This window comes from Meriones unguiculatus, chromosome 16, assembly GCF_030254825.1.
Source record: "Meriones unguiculatus strain TT.TT164.6M chromosome 16, Bangor_MerUng_6.1, whole genome shotgun sequence".
NCBI lineage: Eukaryota > Metazoa > Chordata > Mammalia > Rodentia > Muridae > Meriones > Meriones unguiculatus.
Window position 1 is genome coordinate 24987267 of NC_083363.1, and position 19126 is coordinate 25006392.

General features: G+C 51.6%; 1 protein-coding gene across 2 annotated transcripts in view; it reads left to right on the forward strand.

Annotated features, from left to right (window-relative positions):
- Nucleotides 1-18620, forward strand: part of Unc5b (unc-5 netrin receptor B) — a 66707-nt gene extending 48087 nt beyond the window's left edge. Inside the window, exons 3-17 of one of the 2 annotated variants that reach the window (XM_021652826.2) lie at nucleotides 1353-1496; nucleotides 1820-1923; nucleotides 2785-2965; nucleotides 3651-3818; nucleotides 4390-4554; nucleotides 4758-4790; nucleotides 6845-7039; nucleotides 7298-7687; nucleotides 8137-8224; nucleotides 9308-9476; nucleotides 9572-9805; nucleotides 11897-12046; nucleotides 12656-12820; nucleotides 13847-14028; nucleotides 15784-18620. In XM_021652826.2, the coding sequence (XP_021508501.1) occupies nucleotides 1353-1496; nucleotides 1820-1923; nucleotides 2785-2965; nucleotides 3651-3818; nucleotides 4390-4554; nucleotides 4758-4790; nucleotides 6845-7039; nucleotides 7298-7687; nucleotides 8137-8224; nucleotides 9308-9476; nucleotides 9572-9805; nucleotides 11897-12046; nucleotides 12656-12820; nucleotides 13847-14028; nucleotides 15784-15949 (2534 nt within the window). In that variant the 3' untranslated portion in view covers nucleotides 15950-18620. The remainder of the gene's footprint in view (nucleotides 1-1352; nucleotides 1497-1819; nucleotides 1924-2784; nucleotides 2966-3650; nucleotides 3819-4389; nucleotides 4555-4757; nucleotides 4791-6844; nucleotides 7040-7297; nucleotides 7688-8136; nucleotides 8225-9307; nucleotides 9477-9571; nucleotides 9806-11896; nucleotides 12047-12655; nucleotides 12821-13846; nucleotides 14029-15783) is intronic. The other variant, XM_021652827.2, reaches the window with a different exon arrangement.
- Nucleotides 18621-19126: the final 506 nt, after the last annotated feature.

Here is a 19126-nt window from a genome sequence, read left to right on the forward strand (position 1 = left end):
GGCCGAGGCAGGAGAATCATAGGTTTAAATTTATTTTGCAACACTGTCTCAAAATAAAAAATGAGAAGAGGGCTTGGGATTGATAGAGTGATTCAGTACTTGCAAAGGTTCAATTCCCTACGTGGCAAAAAGATATAATATAATATAATACAATATAATATAATATAATGTAAAATAAAGTATAAAATTGGCTGGCAAAATGGCTTGAAAGATGCCAGAGTTCAGTATCTGGTCCCATGTAGTAGGAGAATGGATTCCAGGAAACCGTCCTCTGACTTCCACATGTGCTGTGGCACACTTGTGCCCACACCTACAGGCACACATTTAAATTAACATTTCACTGCTCCGTGGTGGCACACACCTGTAATCCCAGCACTCAGGAGGCAGAGGCAGGTGGGTCTGCGTTAGAGGACAGCCTGGTCTGTATAGTGAATTTCAGGACAGTTGGGGCTACACAGAAAGCTCTGTCTTGAAAAACAAATAAGATAAAAATAGTAAAGTTTCATTTGGGGAAGTGTTTTAGATTGCAGATTGAGGGTGCTCTGTCCTGTAAATGCTGCATGAATGGCTGAATAAATGGTCTTGTAATGCAGCCCAAGGAAGGAAGGACAGGGACTGAACTTTGGGATTGGGGGGAGGCACAAGGACCCTTCCTGCTGAGTTGCAGTTCACCCTGTTGCCAGGCAGAGGCTCAGCTCTAAACATGTCTCACAGGCAGGCAAGCACCAGTGTCCCTGGATCAGTGAGGGTGCCTGTCACCAGGCCCTGTCTCTGTGGGAGCCTTGGGTGCAATGTCTTTCCCAGAATGTAGGATTAGGAAGAGACCGAGCACAGATGCCCCCAACCTAAGGGAGCCCAACAACCTGAGCTGAGGGCTCTGCCCTGGCAGCCAGGCTGGATTTTCCTTCTCTTGATCATGTCTGTGGTTCTCTTCTTTGTCTGTGTCTGTATCTCTCCTACTTTCCTTTATTCTGACCACCCCTGACCTTTTTTCTCCTTCAGTTTCTGTTTTGCCTTGAAATGCCCTGATCTCAGGCCCACCCAGATAGAAGTAAAGCCACACCCCAGATTTAACCACTGCTGAGTGTCACCCCTGAAGTTCAGTTGGAGGTGTGAGCATGGTACTGGGGTTCTAAATAAAAGACTTGAAAGTTCATTCTCTTCTAAAGTCTGATTAATAACAGAATTAGACACAAGACAGAGCAAGCCCAACGGAACAGTCAGTATGGTAGGCCTGGGGAATGTTCATAGATCCGGATGGAAACCAGGGGTCTTCTGTAGGAGAGCCACAGGCTTGGGTAGAAGGGAGGTGCTGCCTTTCCTCCACTGAGGCCCAGTCTTCTCCCTCCCAGGCTTGCGGGTGAGAGAGGTACAGATTGAGGTGTCAAGGCAGCAGGTGGAGGAGCTCTTCGGGCTGGAGGACTACTGGTGCCAGTGCGTGGCGTGGAGCTCCTCAGGAACTACCAAGAGTCGCCGAGCCTACATCCGAATTGCCTGTATGCCACCCGATTGCCCCACCCCATCTCCTTGTCGTCGGCAGAGAAATACCCCCCATAGCGTGTGCATGCCAGACCACATGAGCTTCTGGACCCAGAGGCTAGGCCTCTAAGGAGGCTTGAGGGTTTCTGGCAGCCCTTGCCATCCAGGAAAGGAAGCTGGAAGCTATGAGGCAAGGTCCCAGAGACAGGGAGGGGACCCTGTTTTCCCCAGGTGAAGGCAGCCTGTAAACAGTTCCTTGAGTGTACACTGCCCTCTAGTGGCCACAGTGGCACTTCGCTCCCATCCAGCACTCACTTGATACCCTTGGAACTCTTCTCAGACCTGCGCAAGAACTTTGACCAGGAGCCTCTGGCTAAGGAGGTACCCTTGGATCATGAGGTCCTTCTGCAGTGCCGCCCACCAGAGGGAGTGCCTGTGGCTGAGGTGAGGAGGGCTTGGCCAGCCAGATAAGGTTCTGCCTCTTTTTGAACCCCACTCACACCCAGCCCTCTACAGGTGCAGACTCACAGGAAGGGGACCCGGGGGCTCCATGGGCAGGCCCCAGTTCTGAGACCACACTTATAGATACTACTGGGTTTCGGTGTATGTATCCAGGTGTTCACTCCATCAGCTAAAGATCAACTTCCTGTTTCCTCACCCATACCCTACACTGGTCTAGGAATTTAAGGAGGACACGTAGCCTTGCACCAAAGGACTGGCCTTTCACTCAGAGCTCAGCTGTTGAGCTCCCAAACTTTGTACTGGTCACCTGGGCTCTTCTACTTTTGTCCTCCTGGACATTGGGTATAGTGGGCTCCTGAGTGATAGTTGCCATCTGCAGTGTGGACAAGGCCACCCTTTAGAGGTGGGAAGGATGGGGTGACCACCTAGGTTATGACTGCTAGTGAGTAGTGGAGCTGAGGAATGAACCCAGAGTCCTGCTGCAGGAGCTGCAGCTTTTAGGAACTTAGGGTGGGGCAGATGATAACATAGCAGCCTATGCATGCTTGGTACTTCTGAGCCCAGCATGTCACATTCACCCCAGCCCTATGGGGTGGGTACTGTTCAGGTTCCATCTTACGGTTGGTAAAGTTGAGGCCCTGAGTCTCCCAAGATCTCACCTGGTAAATGATGTCCCCGCAGTGGTGCTGGAACCTGTTGCTGCTAGGTGTGAACTCAGGCATAGGCATGGCCATAGGCAGGACCAGTTATTCCAGTTGTGCTTGGACCCCTCCTTCCCTCTGCAGGAGGCCCATCCCTAGTGTTAGCAGGCAGACAATGAGCCCTCACTGGCCCCCTCCACAGGTGGAATGGCTCAAGAATGAAGATGTCATCGACCCCACTCAGGACACCAACTTCCTGCTCACCATTGACCACAACCTCATCATCCGCCAGGCTCGCCTGTCGGACACAGCCAATTACACCTGTGTGGCCAAGAACATTGTGGCCAAGCGCCGGAGCACCACAGCCACGCTCATCGTATACGGTGTGGGCGGGTGCTTGCTGGGATGTGCTGTGGGTATATCGGGTGCCCTCTCTGGTGGGAGCTCTCCAGTGCTATGGGGAGGCCTGAAGCCATGCATCCTTCCTACCCTATCCTCCAGGAGGTCAGTGTGCCCCCTGAACTGTATGGAGGGGCCATCCAGGAAGATAAGTGGTTAAGTCAGGTACTCTGGGTCCTCAGCCAGGAACATTCTCTATTTCTCAGGACCCTTTGCCCCCTGCCCCCCCAAAAAAAGACCCAGTTCTCCTGAGTTAGGCCCAAGGCACAGTCACAGCCAGACATCTGACATTTGTCCCAGTAGAGGTAAAGGTGTTATTATTTCTCTAGGCCCCAGGATGGAGGGAAAACCACCGTGGAGGTGACTAGAATGTAGTAGTGAGTCCAATCCTGAGATTCAGTTCCAGGCCAAATCTCAGGTACCCCACCACACACTGGGTAACCCGGTTAAGTGCCAGCCCTCTAGCAACTTCCTTTGCCACTGTACAATAGGCCAGGATCAGACAGTGACTTCCTGGGCCCTCTCAGTGCTCATAGTGGCATCTCAGTGCCCAGCCCCATAGGTGAATGGTTTCCCCAGAGTGGCTGGGTCAGTGAAGGTGGGTGATGGGCTGGAAATACCTGGAGGAAGCCAGCTCCATTCTAACCATGTGCTGGCCCTCCCCTACAGTGAATGGCGGCTGGTCCAGCTGGGCAGAGTGGTCACCCTGCTCTAACCGCTGCGGCCGGGGCTGGCAGAAGCGTACACGGACCTGTACCAACCCAGCCCCACTCAATGGAGGTGCCTTCTGCGAGGGACAGGCCTTCCAGAAGACAGCCTGCACCACTGTGTGCCCAGGTAGGAGCCACAAGCCCACCCAGGCTCTCCTGCCCGTGGGATGTGTGTAGAGTTGGGGCGGCACCTTCCCTCCAGCAGCAGGGCGTACAGAACCAGTCCGCAGTTTATGGTTCTGTCCCAGGCTGCTGGGGACATGGGGTCAGAGTCAGTGAGCTGCAGCTGGATAGGGCTGAGCCTCGCTTCAAGAGCTGTCAGGGTCCCAGAGAGCTCTCTGTGTATATCTGTTGAGATGCCTGTTGGCCACAGCCCCTCATCCTGTTAGCCTCCTTCCTGACTGTCTTGCCCCTTCTCTGGGTTAATCTGCTCCCTTGTGCCTGTCCTATGGTTGTATATCTGCTGTTTCCTTACCAGGTTTTGGTCTCTGTGTGGGGTAACCTTGAACATCTTTGTTCTTGTCCACTGAGTCCAGCTAATTGCCTCTAGCCTGTGGCTGTGTGGATATGGTGTTGGTTTGCTTATTAGCATGTATGTAGCCTGTGGGCGCATGCGTGTGCGTGTGTTTTTGTAACTGCTTCTGTGTTGTCGTTTGAGCACACAACTGTGTGTACATGCATGTACTGTGCTCCCACAGTGGATGGAGCATGGACCGAGTGGAGCAAGTGGTCGGCCTGCAGCACAGAGTGTGCGCACTGGCGCAGCCGTGAGTGCATGGCGCCTCCGCCCCAAAATGGAGGCCGTGACTGCAGTGGAACGCTACTCGACTCCAAGAACTGTACCGACGGGCTGTGCGTGCAGAGTGAGTGCTCTGGAGTCAGGTGACAGACCCCTCTGCCCCTGCCCAGCCTTGGGCCACTGTGCCCACCCTGAGCAGAGCAGCCCATTGGGCCTCTGTCTGGCTCCGACATCCGTCATCTCACCCATACCATGCCCGCATCTCCTTTTCTACCATCCTTTTTCTGTCACCCATGTCATTATCTTTCCCTTTATTTCCCTTGACAGATAAGAGAACTCTAAACGACCCTAAAAGCCACCGTAAGTCCCATTTCATGACTGTCCTCTTTCCTCTCTTGACCCCTGGCTTTCCTTCGCTGGCTTTCCATGGGTGTGGGGTGCAAGGCAGAAAGAGTTGACATTACTTTGTCCCCGTACAACCCCAGAGGATCCCTGCACCTCATGCATGTTGCCACACTTCTGTCACACAGAGGCAAGCAGACTCTTGGCTGACAGAAAGGCCCCAGGATTCCCCCTCCTCCCGCAATGCAGAATAGGAAACTCAGCCTCAGAGAAAGAAAGAAATTTGTCCAAGTACAAACCAGGAAGTAGCAGAGCCAGGACTTGAACCCAAATTATTATTATTATTATTATTTATTTATTTATTATTTTTTTGTTTTTGTTTTTTCAAGACAGGGTTTCTCTGTGTATCCCTGGCTGTCCTGGAACTTGCTTTGTAGATCAGGCTAACCTCAAACTCACAGAGATCTGCCCACTGGCCTCTGCCTCCGAGTGCTGGGATTAAAGGGGTGCGTTAGCACCACCTGGTGAACCTAAATATTTTTGTGGCCAAAGCGGATAGTCTTAATCTTTGTTTTTCCTCCCTGGGACATTCCAGGAGACAGTATCATGCCTGTCCCCCTCTGTGCCCCACACTGCACCCCTAGCAGCTTGGCTACACCTCCCAATCCCTCATTCCTAGGATGAGACAGGTGCTGCTGCCCTGAGTCAGCTCCCAAGGGACTTTCCTGTCCCAAGAGCGCTTGCTGCTGTGACACTGAAAACAATATCAGGGCAATACAGCCCCTCCTTCAGACCAGCCTGTGGTAATTAAAGAACAATTTCAGAGCATTCTGGAATCATAAAATCTTCAACTCCACTCACTGGGAGGCCAGGCCCATGGCTGTTTTAGAGTGTATAAATCACCAAGCAAGTGGCCCCTTTGCGAATGAGGACGGTAGAGTGTGGAGCCTCCAGAGAGGTGGGGGCCAGCCCAGAGGAAGAGTCTGTAGCAGCTTCCCGGTTCCCAGAATGCTCTGGGGGAGCTCTAATGAGGATTGTTGAGGAAAGGTAGAAAGGTAGTGTAGAGCAGTTTTCCAGAGCAGGAAGTCATGGCCTTCTATGCTACAAGGCATGGGTGTGAGGCGTGGGTGTGAGCTCACCCAAAGGTGCAGAAGGCAAGCGCAGGCTACCTCTCCCAGAGTTCCCTGTTTTTAATGAAGCACAGGTGCTTTTTGGGAGCTCCCGAAAGAAGTGAGATCAAAGAGCAGCTATGCCTCCATTTTGGTTGTGCCTGAGCTGGCTGGTGTGATAGTCACTCTACAGGTGACTTTTAAAATTCATATTTCACTTAATTAAAACTAAATTCATTAAAAAAAACACACACACAACTTTTCAGTTGCGTCGGCCACATTTTAGTTTTCAGTAGCCACGCGGGTCTACTTAGGCACACAGGGATGATGTAGACTGGATATGCCCATCCTTCTAGAATGATCTATGGACCCTGCCTCCCTCTGACCTTTCCACACATGCCTGGCAATGAGTAGTTATTTGCAACTGCTGCTCCCTGCCAGAGGAAGGAGGTAGAACCCTGGTGGGCCTCCTCTAGTCCCATCTTTCTTTTCGCCGATCTGCTCACCCCCTGTCCATCCATGGCTTTGCCTCGCACCCCACTCCTTCCATCCTCTGCACCTCCCATTTACTGTGTAGCCGAGGAGACTACTTCAGAAAGTTTTGGGACACTGGGGTCCTTGGTCATATGGAAATTACTGAAGGCTTGGAGAGATGCTTTATCATTTAGGTGGAATTTTGTGCCCTCACGTTTTTGAGCCTCACACCCTTGGCTCCTCAGCAATGAGCCGTGACTGAGCTTGTGAATCAGACCTATTGGTTCTGTCACCTTCAACACTATACAAGAGGGTGGGAAGTAGGGCCTAACTTCGGGAATTTTGTGACAATTTACTGAGGAAGAGGTAGTCTGAGACGGTTACAAGATTAGCTGTCTCACTCACCAGGCTAAGCTTAGAATCTAGGTTTTTTTTTTCCCTTGGGACCCCAAAGGGCCCCCTCCTCACTTAACCTCACTGCTCCTACAGTCCTAGAACCCTCAGGAGATGTGGCACTGTATGCAGGCCTTGTGGTGGCCATCTTTGTTGTGGTGGCGGTTTTCATGGCTGTGGGTGTGGTCGTGTACCGAAGAAACTGCCGGGACTTTGACACAGACATCACAGATTCTTCTGCCGCCCTCACTGGTGGCTTCCACCCTGTCAACTTCAAGACTGCAAGGCCTAGTAAGGACATGGAGAAGACTGGGTAACAGGAATGGTTGGGGGACTCTAGAGAAGTGTAGCTGTCACCAGAGCTGGGGTCCTGACAGCCCCCCTAGGGTACTTCCCCATTTGCCCCAAAGTTCCCTGTGGGAGGTGGCAGTTGAGCCTTTTGTGGCTAGACATGTGGGTGGACAAAAGGCCTGGAGAGAACAGAGTGGGTGGAACCAGTGCAGTGAGGGGAGGGGAAGGTGATTCTGACCATCACATCCACCCCTGCAGGCAACCCGCAGCTCCTCCACCCGTCTGCCCCTCCAGACCTGACAGCCAGTGCTGGCATCTACCGTGGGCCTGTGTATGCCCTGCAGGACTCAGCGGACAAGATCCCTATGACTAATTCACCTCTGCTGGATCCTTTGCCCAGCCTCAAGATCAAGGTCTATAACTCCAGCACCACTGGCTCTGGATCTGGCCTGGCTGATGGAACTGACCTGCTGGGTGTCTTACCTCCTGGCACATATCCAGGCGATTTCTCCAGGGACACGCACTTCCTACACCTGCGTAGTGCCAGCCTTGGTTCCCAACAGCTCCTGGGCCTGCCCCGAGACCCCAGCAGCAGCGTCAGTGGCACCTTTGGCTGCCTGGGAGGGAGGCTGAGCATTCCCGGCACAGGTAGGCCCCTGATTCTATTGCTCAGATTGGAAAGTGAAACTCGGGGCAGATTATATAGAGAAGTCTTGTAGAATACCTGAGATCATGCTTGTCTGGGTCTCTCTAGTCCAGGGAAGCATTGGATCAACAACTTGGAAGGGCCTCACCTCCCTTGTCAGGGTGGGAGACTGGATCTTACCATTAGAGCCCCACAGAGCTGTCCTAGTTTTGAGTCGCAGAAGGTCCAGGGTGCCCATCTTAACTTGTCAAAGTAACAGCTGGCAGCTTTCCAGGGACCTGTTCTGAGCTAGCATGAAACTAGCACTGAGGCCTTCTGACCCCCAGCCTGACCCTTCACCCCATCGTTGTTAGAGGTCCCTGTATCTGTTCAACTCCTCTTCCCCCAGTCACGAGTCTCTCAACTTGGCTACCTCCTCTTCCCACTTCTGATGACCTCTCTTTCTCCCTAGGAGTCAGCCTGTTGGTACCAAATGGAGCCATTCCTCAGGGCAAGTTCTATGAAATGTATCTATTTATCAACAAGGCTGAAAGCACCCTGTGAGTACACACTCCAGCCCTGGCAGTGCCTCCTCCTAATCTTGCCCACACTGGGCACAGGTGTTTCCATTTGCCTCTCAGAGCTTGGTCACAATGTCCAGGGTCCCCCAGAGAAAGCATATTCTAATGGGTAAAACCTAGCTGCAGCCAACCCTCCTTATGTAAAGGATTTGTAAGCAACTGTATAGCTTATGTCCCACTGCTGTGGCAAATGCTTAGTAAGTGCCTAAGGAGGTGGGCTTAATTTGGGCTCACCAGGGTGAGAGCCCCTCCAGGTCACAGGGACATGAAGCATCCGTAATCAGGAACCAGTGAGTCATGAGTTCTGTAGGGTTTCCTTGGCCTTTCCTTTCTTTTCATTCAGTCCGAGTCCCCAGCCTTCAAGTTGTGCTGCCCACATTCAGAGTGGATCTTCCCGCCTACATAAGCCTCTCTGGGAACATAGACAGACATGTCAGGGGTGCATTTCCTCTGTGACCCCAAATCCAGTGAAATTGAAGTGAAGATTATCACAGCTCTGAGAAGAGCTGAGCAGCTCAGTTCAAACATGGGCACAGAAAGTAAACAAGTGGCTTGTGCGCTCATGCACATGCACACACCTCCGCACACTAAATGGCTTGTTGTTGGTCTTTTCGAGATAGGGTCTCACTCTGTAGCTCTGGCCTTTCCTGGAACTCACTCTTTAGACCAGTCTGGCCTCACACTCAGAGATCCGCCTGCCTCCAAGCGCTGGGATTAAAGGCAGGTGCCACTAAGCCTGGCCTCAAATTATGTGTGTGTGTATATATGTGTGTGTGTGTGTATGTTCTGTTTTTGTTTTGTTTTAAAGAAAGAAAAGAAAAAAAATAGTGTTGTATAAAACCTTAGACTTTTGAGGCTGTGTAAAGCTTTGGTTGACAGCAAAAACCTAGAATCTACTTCTTGGTTTATGCCATTTCCCTCCTTCCCATCCCTGGAGCTCTGGCTGTCCCAATGCATGAGGGGCAGAGACTTGCCTTGGCACAGGGCCTGGGTAGAGTTGGGGTTCTCCAGGAATAGAATGGGCCTGCTGAATGGTCTTTGTTCACTCTGCCCCCGCCCCAGCCCACTTTCAGAAGGGATGCAGACAGTATTGAGCCCCTCAGTGACCTGTGGACCCACAGGCCTCCTCCTGTGCCGCCCTGTCATCCTCACTGTGCCCCACTGTGCTGAAGTCATCGCTGGAGACTGGATCTTTCAGCTCAAGACCCAGGCCCATCAGGGCCACTGGGAGGTGAGGTGCTGGGTGGAATAGCTGTCTCTCAGAATGCCCGCCCCCCCCCCGATTGATCCCAGCTCAGGTGACAACATCCTCTTCGTCCTCTGCAGGAGGTGGTAACCTTGGATGAGGAGACTCTGAACACCCCATGCTACTGCCAGCTGGAGGCAAAGTCCTGCCACATCCTGTTGGACCAGCTGGGCACCTATGTGTTCACGGGCGAATCCTACTCCCGCTCTGCAGTCAAGAGGCTCCAGCTGGCTATCTTTGCCCCAGCCCTCTGCACCTCCCTGGAGTATAGCCTCAGGGTCTACTGTCTGGAGGACACGCCTGTAGCACTGAAGGTGGGAGCATGTCGGGGCACTGCAGGGGCATCAGCACAGCCCATCAGTTGCTAACACCCCTCCCCAGGTGCGTGGTCTCTGCTAGGCTTCTTTCTGCCAGTCACCGGCCAGTCACCCTTATTTTCATCAAACATCAGAACAATACTAGACTCTCAGACAGGGACAGAAGCCACAGCTCCTGGCTCTGGGCTGGAGGTGGAAGAAAAGCAGGGAAATCTCTTTGAGGAGGCTAAAAAAGCAGAACTCATACCTAAGCCCTGGATGGCAACTTGTCACTCTGGGTAGAGAAAAAGGGCATCCCAGACCAGCAGAGTGACTTTCTGCCAAGATGGGTGTGCGGCTTAGCAATTTGAACATTGTGAACAGTGTCAGGAGTGTGTATGTGTAACTGTGTAAGCGAGAGAGAGGGCTGGCTTAGAGAGATGAACAGCCGCTTAGTAAGCGTGGACCATGCCTAGTAATTGGAATGCTGTCCAGGGGCAAGGGGCCTAGCTATGACAGATACCTGTTCATAGGTATTCTGTAGAATACCCTGCAGCTATGGTATGTGTGTGTGTGCATGTGTGTAGTGAGCAGGAGAATTGGTGAACAAGAGGCAGAGGTCAGTTGGGAAGCTGGAGCTAAGCTAACCCCCAGGCAGCAGGCAGTGGCCAGGGCCAGGAGATGAGGCTGGACCTTGTGGTTGCCTAGTAGGATGGACAGACTACAACAGATGGGATGAGCAAGGATAGCCTGGGCTTCTAGCAGACGCAAAGAAAAGGCAGTGGAGACCAGAAGTAAGGGAGAGGCAGGGGTAGATGAGAAGATGATGGGCAGAGATGGAGGGAGCTATTATTAGCTGATATGGGGCCCAATGCAGGCACCACTTGTTGTACATACTTCAAAGCCACTGTCCCTTTCTTTCCCAACCCAGGTCCTCAGTCTCATCCTAGCACAATACTAGAGGACATAGAGAGTTGGCACTCTTCTCCATTCTTCCTGCCTCATGGTTCTTTCTGAAAGACTGATGCTTCCTCCCTGCTCTGAGTTGTGGACTCTCCTAGTCACTCTGTCCCTGAGTCTCATGCGCTTTCTCAGTCTGCATGCTGGAGACTGATGCAACATAGATGAAAAAGGCCCTGTGGGAAAATTAGCATCTCTTGTGTACCACTATGACATTCCAAGAGGCCTCCAAAAAGGGGGCGAGCACTGCTGGGAATTTCCTGCAGCTGGATCTGGTGGCACTGGTATTTGTTAGTGCTCATCTTGGCCAGAGGGTGGTGTGAAGATCAACAGGGAAGTTGTCACATTCTGGCCCGATTGCATTCTTTACTTGTTCAAGCTCCATCTATTCACCCATAAATGAGCAGATCTATTCACCTGCTACTGTCCACCACTCAGTATGGTGATATACTTACAGGATGCCCATCTAGCTGTTATCCATCTCTTTACTCATGTATTTTTCATTCAATATTCTTCTGTTCATCCACCTACCCATATGTATATCTATTTATCTGTTTACCCACCTAATCCATCCATCCATCCATCCATCCATCCATCCATCCATCCATCCATCCATCCGTGCATCTTTGTATTTACCTATCCACGTATTTAGCCATTGTACATCTAATCCATCCAAGTATCTAATTCTTCTTCCAGTTCTCCTTTTACCTACACATATGTTCTCTATGTGTATTTGTCTATTTCTCTGTCCACCCATGTATCATCCATCCAGTTTATAGATTATCTATTTATCTACTTTTCCATCCCATCAGTTCATCTGTCTGTCTAAATAAATCTATAGCAATTTATAAATCCATTCATGTATCCCATCCATCCATCTATCCAGTTATCCGTTCATCTGTTTGTCTGTCCACTTATCTATTCCATTGGTCTATCTGTCTGTCTGTCTATCTATCTATCTATCTATCTATCTATCTATCTATCTATCTTCCACCCATTTTTCATTCATCCACTGGTGTACCTGCCCATCCATTCATCTAAAATACCTTCTTAACTAGATCAGATGGGTCTGGCCCCAGACCACCGAATTGTAGTATAAAGGGCCCCAAGGCCAAGGGTAACAAGTCCCTTCCACTGGCCCACCCACAGGAGGTGCTGGAGCTGGAGCGGACTCTGGGTGGCTACTTGGTGGAGGAGCCCAAGCCTTTGCTCTTTAAGGACAGTTACCACAACCTGCGCTTCTCCCTCCATGACATCCCCCATGCCCATTGGAGGAGCAAGCTACTGGCCAAATACCAGGTGAGCACTGGGGAGGGTTGGGATGGGAGATGAGAACACAGCTCAATCCTTTGTAGTGAAGCCCTGCTTCCCAGGTCTGTCTTTTCTGCTATCCCTGTCTCCCCACTCTATATTCTCCATGTTCCCAGCCAATCCTGAATTCTGTGCCACTGACAACCACATTCTCAGCCTCTTTCACCTTCCCATACACTAATGTTCATGCTCATCACCTCCACATTACTCTCCAGGCCCTTTATAAATGCAAGTTGTTGGTCTGGGGCCAGTCCCATCTGAACAAATGCAAGCCCACAGACTGATTGTGGTCATTTAAGGTACTCAAATCCCTCTGCTCCATCTTGCAGCATATGCCGCCATTAAGGGCCAAGGTGTTCCAGCTTGTGTATACACGCACATTCAAACTTCTGTCTTCCCTTCTCACACAGGCTCAGTTCTCAACTCCCTCCCAGAAACAAGATGTCAGCACCACTTAGCTAGCTAGCTTTCCCTACTCTGAACATTTCACAGAGAGACTTGCATTGTTCCAGAGGCCCAGCCCTCCCTAAGGCTGGTCCCTATCCACGTCTCATGAATGCCCAGTCTCACCTGTAGCCCTGACCACCTCTCCTGCAGGAGATCCCCTTCTACCATGTCTGGAACGGCAGCCAGAAAGCCCTGCACTGCACTTTCACCCTGGAGAGGCACAGCCTGGCTTCCACCGAGTTCACCTGTAAAGTCTGCGTGCGGCAGGTGGAAGGGGAAGGCCAGATTTTCCAGCTGCACACCACACTGGCTGAGGTGAGGGTCAGTGATGCCCCAGGAGGCTGAGGCTTGGGCACACAGCACCTCACTCCTCAGCATCTCCTGGAAAAACCCCTCTCCTTCACCTTCCAAATCACATCAGGAAGGGACCAGGATACCATGAGTGAGCAACTGTCGCTCACTGAGCACTGTTCATATGACATATATTACCATTCCAAGTTGTCATGCCCATGGGGAGAGGGTTATGATGGTCCTGTAATGGTCCCCATGTAGAAGGTAAGAGTCTCAAGGACTGGGGCTGTAGCTCACTTGGTAAAATACTTATGTAGCACACAGGGTGCCTTTGGGTCCATCACCAAATAAGCCAGGTGTGATGCTACACATCTGTAATTCCAGCCCTTGAGATGAGGAGGCAGGAAGATCAGAAGAAATTCAAGATTGTCCTTAGCTACACTGTGAGGATAGCTTGGGCTACATGAGACCTCATCTCAAAAAAACAAACAAACAAAAAACAGAAGGTCTTAGGAAGGGTAGTATCAATATACTATACATGGCCACTAGGCAAGGCTGTCTTTGAACCTGGTAAGGACTGGCCAGATTCTCCCAACCACTAAATCCAAACCGGGCCATAGATAAAGTGCAGAGTCCTTAGGTGACCAGCCTCATAGAAAGCACTCCACACAGGTCTTGAGGCAGCTCTGCCCAGGCAGGTCACCTGACCTCTTAGACTGTTTTCTACTTACAGCAAAGCTGTCCTCCTGGGCTAGGTCCTGGCGGTGACTCCTGGGGCATTCTATCCCAAGACCAAGTCAGCATGTGCCCATGACAAATCCCAAGCAAGATCACACCTGGCATGAGGCATTGAGCAACCCTTGCCCTCCAAAAGCAGGCAGCTAGAGAGAACCCAGAGGAGACACTGATAAGTATAGGACCCAGGGCATCATGGGTACGAGGCAAGCACTCTATCAATTAAGCTACAGCCTCAGTTTTTGAGCCCCTATCCAGGCAGGGAGACTGGATGAGCTCCTGTCTAGCACAGTGGTTATTTCACTATCCTTCCAGACACCCGCTGGCTCCCTGGATGCCCTGTGTTCTGCCCCAAGCAATGCTGTCACCACCCAACTGGGACCCTATGCCTTCAAGATACCACTGTCCATCCGCCAGAAGATCTGTAATAGCCTTGATGCTCCTAACTCACGGGGCAATGACTGGAGGCTGTTGGCACAGAAGCTATCCATGGACCGGTGAGTATCCCAAGCCATAGTCACCTCCATTGCCCTGTCTTCAAGGTCTGACAGGGTAGTGGGATGCGTATCCCAGCAGAGCAAGGCCAGTTCCCAGCCCAGTTTCCTTGTGCCATTGTCTGTGACAAATCCACAGCTGGGTTTGTATGCACTGAGTCTGAGATCACTGTCCCTCTCAGAGATCTGGCCTGTGAGCCAGGTGGGCTTTAAGTGATTGCCACCACTCTCTAAGCTCTGTTCTTCCACAGAGTGGGAAAATGCCTCCTTGACTATACCAGGGGCAGGCCCAGCCCTGACACCCGGTAGATGTGGTCATCATCAGGGCTGAATGCCAGATACGCATGGTAACTGTTAAATGGTCACTTACTAGAAATTCTTATCCACCAGCCTTGAGCAGGTATAAAGGTGGCTCAGTTAAGTGCTTGCTTCATAAGCTTGAGGACCTGAGTCCACCTCCCAAGACCCATGGGGAAATATAATCCTAGCACTGGGGAGCTAGACAGGACGATCCCTGGCATTTGCTAGCAAGCCAGGCTAGCTGAATAAATGAGCTCCAGGCCAATAAGAAACCCTGTCTCAAATGAGGTGGATGGTATTGCTAAGAATGACGCATGAGATAATCTTCTGACCTATCCACACACGCACACACACAGACACATGAACACGCAGAGACTAAGAATTTTTAAAAAGACATCCAGTTACTAGTAATGGGAGGAGCTTACAGAGATGGCTACAGACTCTGCTCCAACCCTAGAGGGGCTTGTGCAGCAGGATCGGGCCCAGAACAAAAGTGAGTGTCAGCAAAGAGTGTGGAAGGTCTCTCAGGGTCCCATCATCTGTTGGTGATGATGATGAACAAGATGAGGGTGCTTTGAGTGAGCCTGGGCCGCACCAGCATTGTGACAACTCTTCCTCACTATGGAGTTTCATCCTGCAGTTCAGAGGAGCAAAGACGGAGCTCGGGCCCACAGTTTCAGAGGCTTCGACTCCTGCACGGCTTTGGCCATTGCTGTGCATAGAAGCAAAGCTGACCCTTGTGGCTGGAGGCTATGATGGAGGAGAGTCACTCCAGAAGCGGGATGGAAGGGCCAGGGCGAGACACGCCCCAGTGACCATTCTCCCCCCACTGTGCCCCACCTTCCCTAGGCCCACCCCTTGGCAACAATCTGTTTGGATGTCACATGTGTGTGTTTAGGATGTGTGTGTATGCAGCACGCTCTGCATGGAACATGTGTGGAGGTCAGAGGACAACCTCGGGTGTGACACTTCACCCTCCACCCTGTTTAAGACAGGGTCTCTCTGCTCTTCTGCCCTGTGTGCCAAGATAGCTAGCCAGGAGCTTCCAGGAACTCTCCTGTCTCTGCCTCCCATCTCCCCGAAGTGGAGTCCTCAAGGAACACTGGGATTGGAGACATTTGTGCTATGCATATGGCTTTCATGTTGGCTCCAGCGATGTGAACTCCCTTTTACCCACAGAACTATCTTGCCAGCCCTTACTCAGATTCTGAGCCCTCCATGGGTTTATCTGTTGGTGAAGGCAGACGCTCATGATGCAGGCACCTGCTCAGAGTCCCACCTCTAAACCCTGCTTGTAGGAGATTGGGAGATGGGATGAGTCTTAGACAGTGCACTGACTTGCGTAGGGTTGCATAGCCTACAACTGGGGGACATGGATTCAGACCCAAGGCTGTGAGTCTTCCCAACTCGCAGGCTGATCATGTCAGGGAAGCCAACATTTCTCTTTCCTCTCCATAGGTACCTGAATTACTTCGCCACCAAAGCTAGTCCCACAGGCGTAATCTTAGACCTCTGGGAAGCTCGGCAGCAAGATGACGGGGACCTCAACAGCCTGGCCAGTGCCTTGGAGGAGATGGGCAAGAGCGAGATGCTGGTAGCTATGGCCACTGATGGGGACTGTTGAGTGCCTGTGACCAACAGGCCTGCAGGGACCAGTAGGAGACAGTGCAAGAAGGCCTGGCAGCCTCTCCATGGGGATATCCAGCCTCTGCCTTCCCTGGCTCACAGCTGGAATGGTCCCTCACCCACCCTCCCTGCTGCAACCTTCAGACCACCACCAGCCTTAGAAAATCTCTGTGCTCTGCTGCCGAGAGCCCGGGATCCTCTGTCCCACTGTTTCCCTGGCTCACCCTGGGGTGTGCTGAGGCCTCCAGAGCAGCTGAAGGCCAGAGGCGTTTCCCCCACAACAACTCCACCTTGAGTCCGGTGACTTTGGGGGCCCACAGCGTCCTCAGCTAGGAACCTCTCTCCTATCTCTGGTCCTTTGATAAGTCATGTTCAGATCAGACAAACTGCTTTCTACTGTCCACAGTGAATGAAAGAGAGAAAGAAAGAAAGAAAGAAAGAAAGAAAGAAAGAAGGAAGGAAGGAAGGAAGAAAGAAAACAGGAACTTCAGAAGTCTGTGACTCAGGCAATGAGTACGCAAAAAAAAAAAAAAAAAAAAAAAGAGGAAAAAAACGTAAGGGAAGAAAAAACCCAGTTTCTTAGGAAACGCAAATGATTTATTATCCAGATACTTGGATAGGTCCTTTTTAAGAAAAAAAGAAAAAGAAAAAAAAAAAAAAAAAAGGAAAGAAAGAAAAGAAAAAGAGACTTTTATTCTTGAGTGTGGTCAAGAGTGGGTATGCTTGTGATTTGGGCCATAGATGAGTGCAGTCATAGCCACATGTGTGCACAAGTGCATGCAGGAATAGGTGTGATCAGTAAGAGAATGCACAGGGAAATGCTTTGCTCTGACAAGGCCTCAGTTTCCTCAACTGTGCTGTTTTAGCCATGGCACTGAGTTCTAAAATTACAAGCAGAGGCTGGGGCCTGGCTGTTCTCCCACTCTCTAGAGCCCTGGGTAGATGCCCTTCTGTGTCCTTGGGTTTCGGAGAGTCAAAATGAGGCCCAGTCCAGCTGTGACCCAGGGAGACTGTTCAGGTCTATCTTACTCTGGTGATTCCTGGCCTAGAGATGTGGCCCAGAGGTGAGGCTCTTACTGAGAGGGAGGAGGTCCTCCAGGGATGGCTTTGTGTCTAGGCTGGCACTCGCCAGTCTACACCCCTGCACCTCTAGTCCTCGGTTTACCCGCTCATCCTCCTGCTGGGGTCAGGAGATATGAAGGTAGCCATTTTAAGTAGTTATACCTACTCTTGGCCACAGCCTATTCTGGGATGTTCCACAGGGCCACAGGTGGAAGGGATGAATCCTTGTCCCGTTAGCCCACAGGCAGTGACAGAGACCAGGACCTCACTGTAGGTGCAGAGGTCCTATTGAAGGGGTACTGACCCCAGAGTCAGGCTTGCCCTAAAACTTCCCTGAACTGCCATTGAGACTAGCCTGGTCATGTCCTGAGCTTTGAAAGTTAGGGCCTCTGAGAAGGAGCAGGTTTCATGGTCACAGACCCAGCAAGCCCTGGTTTTCCTGCCACCGCTCCTGAGGTGGGCCTCTGAGACGGAGACGGAGGTGTCCCTCAGCTTTTTCTGCCAAAGATGCCCATTCTTGTGGGCATAATCTTGCTGGTCACCATTAGCCCATGTGCAGAAGGGACGACCAGAACCAAGTTGTAGCTGTGCTTTGTGACTTCAGGCACGACTGTGTTCTCCAGGCTTCAGTGTCCTTTTTATTCTGGGACGCTCCATGAGGTCACTTGGGTTCCCATACTTTTCAGGGCTTCAGATGGGAATCAAGTAGGGAAAAGCTGATTATGGTCTGCATGCTCTCCTTCGCCCATCCTCAGAAACCTGCCTGTCTGGGCCCTGACAGGAGTACTCAGTGGGTCCCAGTTTACAGCCTGACTTTTAGAAGGTGTCAGCATCTGGGGCAGAGAGGCTGCAGCTGGATCCTGGGGTAGGGCTCAATTGGACAGTTTGGTAGCAACAGCCTAGGGGGTGTCTGCCCACTCTGGGCTGAGCCGGGGCTGTTTGGGTTGGGTTTCCCACTCCTGCCTCCAGTGAGATGGAGCCTCCCCTTCCCATCCCTGACCAGCTTGGTGTTGCCCCCGGTTCTGCAGGGTATTTGTATGTCATCATGGGTATATGTGTGTTTGCCAGTGTGTGTGTGTGTGTGTGTTTACGAAGACTCGTGTGTATACCTGTGCTTTTCAACTTGGCCACATCAGGGCACCCCTCCCAGGACTCACACACCTGTCCCCCACATGTGGACATGGCCTCTGCCCAGACTTGTGCCACTGGAGGTGGGCATGCCTGTTTGCTGTCCCCAGTCACAGGGTCAGTCAGTGTATCTCTTATGTGCCTCTCCTGCCCTCTATCAATGGGGCCCAGGCTTCTGAGCTCTGGGCAGACACCTCCTGAGGGATGGGGACCCTCCTCATCCCTGGATCTTCCAGGGCCCTCTGGTCCCCATCTTGAAGCTCCCAGGCATCTGAGTCAGCCCCTTCCACCTACCCTCAGAGGGAGCTTGGATGCAGGGGTGTGAACATGGCTCTGTGTCTGTGGGGATAGCCCCAGCCCCACCCTTTCATTCTGTAAACAACCTGTAAATAGCCTTTAGCATTTCTCTTGTAAGGAGATTAATTTTTATGAAATAAATTATATTTCCTAGTCTAATAAAAAAAAATCCAGGTCCTGGTCTCATGTGTTCTTGGTGTCTTTTAGTGTCTGTTGGGACTGACTATCTGTGTTTCCCATATTTCCACAGCAGTGCGGAGCTCCGACCTTTGATCCTGCTCAACAACCTCATCCCATAGAAGGGAAAATAGGTCAAGAGGGCAATGGGTTTCCTGACAGTTGCACAGCAAGTTAGGTCCCCTTGATCTCTCTCCTTGTTCACCAGCCAGGGCTTCAAGCAGAGTATAGGGGGGAGGGAAGATGGAGTAAGATGGGTAGCCACTTGCCTTCACCCTCAGTAGGGTGTGCCCCAGCTGAGGCTGAGTGGTCAGCTGGGTGCTGTACAGGTAGGACAAGAGTGACAGGAGCACGCTAGGAGTTTGTGGTTGGGGACCAGGCGCAGCTCAGCGGTTTACACCACAGACAAACACCACTGCTGCGAGGGTGGGTGCAGCTTTCCCACGCAGATGACAGACAGCATTGCATGTGCTGCAGGAGTCCCCCAGCTGGTGAATCAACGGACCTGTGT